At 38.9% G+C, this 6,000-nt stretch overlaps 1 protein-coding gene across 1 annotated transcript; it reads right to left on the bottom strand.

Annotated features, from left to right (window-relative positions):
• Positions 1-1,091: 1,091 nt before the first annotated feature.
• On the bottom strand, positions 1,092-1,643 carry LOC148302662 (uncharacterized). The gene has a single exon (XM_088271230.1). The coding sequence runs from the start codon at positions 1,641-1,643 to the stop codon at positions 1,092-1,094; it is 552 nt and encodes a 183-aa protein (XP_088127356.1).
• Between the last annotated feature and the right edge of the window lie 4,357 nt (positions 1,644-6,000).

Raw genomic sequence — 6,000 nt, 5'->3', positions numbered from 1 at the left:
GCCGAAGCCATATAAATCCATACAAATTCCTAGAGGCCCTTCTTCGGGCCGCGGCCCGACGGGCGACCGTCTCGCCCGCCACCAGACGGCTGGAATTCCTTTTCAGGGCCGCCGCACGGGGTGTGCGATCTGTCCGTAACACTCTCCCCGTGCAGCTAGTCTGCACCTGAATTCTCGGGGATGGGTCGCGCGCCTTCTCTTCTTATTACCGCGATCTTTGCGGCCGGCCTGGTGTAGACCCCCCTAGGGGGTTTTACCTCCACGACGCGTACTTGGCCGTCTGCTACTTGGTCGGCTCGGGTCACTATTCCACGCGGCCAACAGTTCCTCGGCAGGTTGGGGTCGACAATTACGACCATATCGTTCTTCTGGTTCGGAGGCGCGGGATCGCGCCATTTCTTCCGTTGGGCCAACGTTGGAAGATATTCTCGCAGCCAGCGCCGCCAGAACATATCCGCGGATCTCTGGGCGATCCGCCACTGTTTGCGAAGGCAGGCTCCTTCGTCGTCTTCGTTGTGATGCGCCAGCGTGGGGTGCGCATTAGCGGTTCCGATGAGCAGGTGGTTCGGGGTAAGGGGTATATCTTCCTCGGGCCGCAGAGTTACCTGTGTCAGTGGACGGTTATTAACTGAATACTCTGCCTCGGCCAGTATCGTTTTCAAGGTCTCCTCCTTCGGAGCCTGTTCGTTTAAAGTCGCTTTGAGAGCTCGTTTTACCGATCTAACGAGCCTCTCCCATGCCCCACCCATGTGTGGGGAAGATGGTGGTATGTATTCCCATCTTATGTTCCGAATTGTCAGCTCCGCCAACAATTTTCCATCCTTCCGTAGTTCCGTCACGGCGTCGCGCATCTCTTTCATCGTGGCAGCCATCCGTGCCGCCATCAGTGCCGCCTGTAGCTCTAGGCGCGGTATGGAGAGCGGCTTCAGGGGGGCCACTTTCGATTTGGCCATCACGAAGTAGGCTATCGCACAACAAGCCTGTTCTGATGCGTCGCAGAAGATGTGCAGCGTCACGAGTCGCCCTTTAGACTGTAGCACACATCTCGGGATTCTGCATTCGTTGTTCTCCATCAGCCGGCGCCACTCTGACTATCTCTCAGAGTGCTCCGGCAACAGCGTCTCATCCCAGCCCGTCTTTGATCGCCAGACGGCCAGTAGGATAATTTTTGATCGCACGGTGAGGCACGTAATAAAGCCGACCGGGTCAAAAATACTCATCGTCGCGCTCAGCATTTGGCGCTTGGTGGGGTTCTCGGGGATCGAGGCCATCTCGGTCCTATATTCGAAGAGAAACGTGTCGCTCCTGGGGTTCCACATTAAACCCAGAACTCTTTCCGTTGTATTTGCTTCTCCTATTCTGATGGCATTTTCCGCCTTTTCCTTTTCCGCAATGCCTTTCAGGACTCCTGGCTTATTAGACGCCCACCTCGTGAGCTCAAAGCCTCCCCTTAGGAGCACCTGCCTCAGGCCATGTATGAGGGATGCGGCCGCTTCTTCGCTGTCGGTCGCATCCAAATAGTCATCCATATACATTCGTCCTTGTATGGCCGCCGCGGCGGCCGGAAATTCGTGTGCGTACGTTTGGGCGACCTTGTCGCGGACAAACTGGGCACTACTGGGCGAGCATTTCGCGCCGAACATCATCGATGTCAACATGTACGTTTCGGGTTCATCCCGGCTATCCGTTCGCCACAGGAACCTTTGATGTATGTAACCTAGAATGTATTTTAAATCGTGTTTGGGTTATCAAGACCAATCAAGTTTTTGTAATTACATAAAATGCATATATAACGGTGAAACGAAACTCAAATCTCACACTGAGTAGCCATTGATAAAATTGGTTTTGTTTAAAAATAGAATTGGTAATATTGTTTGATTATGTGTCTTTATTAATAATTTTGATTGGTAAAATTGATAACAATGTTTATACTTTACACATATTTTTTGTTGGTTCAATGTGTACTTTCATTTCACATCTGGCCATCAACTTGGGTTGACGAGGCCTGCATTTAGTTAAATGGGCGAAATGGGTTTCGTTTGTTATTCTATGAATCGGGGAGATAACGTGTCATGTGACACGTGGCGCGTCAAATAACACTGGACCTATAATTCAAGTGAAGTATGTTTTCTTTAACGACTTGAAAACGTCAGAATTGGCGACGAAATTTAAAACGTCTCGATATATCCATCAGTATTAGTATAATTTATGACTTTTGTTTATCCACATATTTAGCTCTAGAAACAAGTATTCGGAGAAAAGAGCCTCCCTGAAGTTGATTTATCGTGTATACGGACCCTTATTTGTGAAGGAAGGCATTATTTAAAAAAATTGTTAATGATAATGTGATTTCTATTTTTTGTGTTCTCTGTCACCTACATATTTTGAAATGTTTATTGATAACTCTCGAGTGAATTTCAGTAAGGGAACCGTTTGGTGAAACCGATTGGTTTCACGGAGGGGAGTGTTTCGGCCAAAATTTGTGTATTTTTAGAATAATTGATGTATTAAAATAGTATTAAAAAAGGTAGTCGAGAAGAACAAAGAGACGCAGTTCAGTAAGTTTTAAATGTTACAAATAGTGTCCCAACCCCAAAACGCCTTTAAAATAGTATTTAAGGGGTGGCGGACAAATATTTGGGTGCTCAGATTAAATAAGATTCGAAACGTGTATACGCCGCGCTCGCTCTGTTTTTATAATGGTGTCTCTTTGTTCTTCTCGCCCCTTGTGTTTTGTAATTTTCGATGTATTGGTGAAATTTTGTTATTTTCACACTTACAACTTTGTAATTTTTAATAAATAAATGATTATCTTCATTTGCGCGTTTCCGTCTTCCCAATGAAAAGTGTTCCGGTACCGTTAGCAGTAACAATATGAAAATCCTAAAATTCTGGTTTGGCAATAATCTATTATCCCTAAATACAGATAAAACATTCTTTATCCCATTTTGTATCCATAAACTCAAAATACCGACGAATATAAAAATTACAATTCACAATGGTGACTGCAGGGATTCAAATTGCAAAAACATATGTTCTGTTTTATGTCCAAAAAAAATAAATAAAATATCTAGGTGTAATAATAGATCAACATTTGAAATACCATAGTCACATTAATGAACTAGTAAAACGAATAAGAAAATGCATATATATATTCATTAGAATCCGAAACATACTAACCATCGACAACCTAAAAAGAGTTTACTATGCTATCGTACACTCACTACTACAGTATGGCATCAGTATATAATCTTTGATGGCATTATTGCATGGGGAGGCTCATACAACAACATACTGAACTCAGTGAAAATACAGTATCTACTCAATGAATTAGGGCCACCCATTATTTTTTTGAATACTCTGAAATCTTTTGGATTATTATATTTATTTTACATAAATACTTTAAGTTTTCTATTGACATCTAATATCATGTATATTACCTTCAATAATATGTAAAATATACCTGGATTATTTAAGCCTTTACGAAATTTCAAACCCTTTTTCTGAAAAAGGTCCCTAATTAGCACAGGTAGACAGATAGTTGAAAGTTCAAAAAATAGTCATATCTTATTTATTAGTGAAGTTTCTTGAGTTCTGGTTGTTGTTTTGTTCAGAGAGGTTATATAGTTATCGTGTCTTGTGAAAAAAACTTAATTTTTAATTTTAGTTCATAAAGTATATATATTTTTTTGTAAACACAAGTGTTTTTATTGAAAAGGACAAAATGGGAAAAAGTAAAGACATTTCTGAGGAAAAAAAGTCTAGTGTTATAGTGCTAGGAATACTATCTAATAGAGAAATTTCAAAAAAAGAAAACGTTTCTCGTCAAACAGTGGACAGAATTTCAAAATCAATAAAAAATCAGTCACCCGCCACCAGCAATCGGCGAAAGAACTGTCGTAGGATTAGAAAAACAACACCGAGGACTGATCGAAAAATCGTTCAAAGTGCCTTAGAAAACCGTAGTGCATCAGCAAAAACATTAAAAATTAAATTGGAAGAAGAGGGTATAAATATATCGGTATCAACACTGAGGCGACCGACGTCTTTACGAAGTAAATCTGAAATGCAGGCGCCCTGTAAAAGTACCAAAATTGACACCACGAATGGAAGCGGATCGATTAAAATGGGCCAGGCTACATCGAAATTACTCGGTAGATGATTGGAAAAAGGTATTTATTTAAATTGAATTTTCAACATATCATTTTAGTAAATAAACTTATATATTTGAATTAAACTTAAATTTTCATTATTTTTCAGGTCATCTTTAGTGATGAGTGCCAGTTAGAAGCCGTGACAGAGAGCCGTCGATTCGTCAGGAGAACACCAATGGAACGTTACAATGAGGCCTGTGTGGTAAAAGTTATCAAACACCCCCCTGCAACAATGATATGGTCATGTATTATTAACAATTTACCTGGGCCGTTGTTTTTCGTGGAAGGAACAATGAACCAAAATTCCTATAAGCAGGTCCTCGAACGAATTTTATTGCCCTTCTACCATACACTCGACCCAACAGAAGGTCCATACACCTTCATGCAGGATGGGGCACCTTGCCACCGGGCTAAATCAATAATAAAATTTTTGTCTAACAAAAATCTGCCTTTGCTCCCCTGGCCTGGAAATTCTCCGGACCTTAATCCTATAGAAAACGTATGGAGCATGTTAAAAAATAAGGTATACTCATTTCCGAATCCGACAGTAGACTGTCTAAAAAAAATATTCAAAAAATTTGGTCAGAAGACGAAGAGATAAAAAACATGATAAAACAGTGCATTTTAAGTATGCCAAAAAGAATTGAGGCAGTTATTTCTGCCAAAGGTGGAAATACTAAATACTAACTATATTTATATGAAAATATATGCATAATTTAAGCGTAATAAAGTGTTCATGTCTAAATAAAATTCAATGTTGTTTTATTCAAGGTTTTCTCTGAGTTATTCCTGTTTGAATTGAGAAATTGCGCGAAATTCTGCGTGGCCCTAATTCATTGAGTAGATACTGTAGTACAGAAAACCATAATTAAAGTCATCTTGAAAAAAAAAACATAAAACCAACAAAATTATTATTTAAAAAATTTCTAGTCCCAAATATAGAATCCATTTATAAAAAAAAAACGCAGTTTTTCAAATACTAAAGGTGACAACTATTTAAATTTATCATCGAGATTCTCAAACGATTTTTCTACTCCAAAATGCAACACCAAGCAATTTCAGCAAAACTTTAAATATTTGGCAATCAAACATTTCAATAAACTCCCTAAAGAAATTTAAAAAAATAGATGATATAAAATCCTTAAGAAAAAATATAAAGCTCTATACATTTAAATCTTTAAAAAATGTATTTAAAAAACTATTATATCTTTTATTATATAACATTAAACCACGAGTGTAAGTCCCTTTCCAAGCACAAGAGCACAGACTCTTTTATGGAGAGGCACAGCGAATCGAAATATAAAAGTTCTCCATATGTATAAATGATTCAAATGTATTATGTTATAAATAAAAATGTTAATATATTAAATGAATAAAAAATAAATAAAAATAAAATCTCCAATACAGGAGTAGATCTAAATGTACCTACAAAAGTAAAATGCACTTGATTTATGGCTCGCTATTGTGTTTCGTAGGATTTCAGCGGGCTGTCCATCCTAACGGCTTTTGAAAAGGCTGAGTTTTAACAATGGGTGGAAAATATATTTTATTGGCGGGTACGTATAATGCATTCATTGCCAATAGCCGAAATTCTCTAAGTACTAGTTTTCTCCCGTAATAAACCTTTATGTCTGTAACTGCTCAAGCTAAAAGTGATAGTCTAGGAAAGGAATTATATTACCCTACGAATTAAGAAAGATTTTTTTTAAAAGTACCCAAAGTTTTATTATGTCCTATTGAATGATCTTTGCCGCGTTGTTTTCCGTAATAAAATAAAAGGTTTGGGTGCATTGTCATGGAAAAGTACCGGCTTCTTTTATGGAAGATATGTTTTTCAATGGAATAT

Source organism: Brachycentrus maculatus, unplaced genomic scaffold (genome assembly GCF_059751285.1).
Source record: "Brachycentrus maculatus isolate JH-2025_06_01 unplaced genomic scaffold, ASM5975128v1 h1tg000423l, whole genome shotgun sequence".
Lineage (NCBI taxonomy): Eukaryota > Metazoa > Arthropoda > Insecta > Trichoptera > Brachycentridae > Brachycentrus > Brachycentrus maculatus.
The sequence above is the reverse complement of the archived record's forward strand: the minus strand, read 5'-3'. Positions and strand labels throughout refer to the sequence as shown.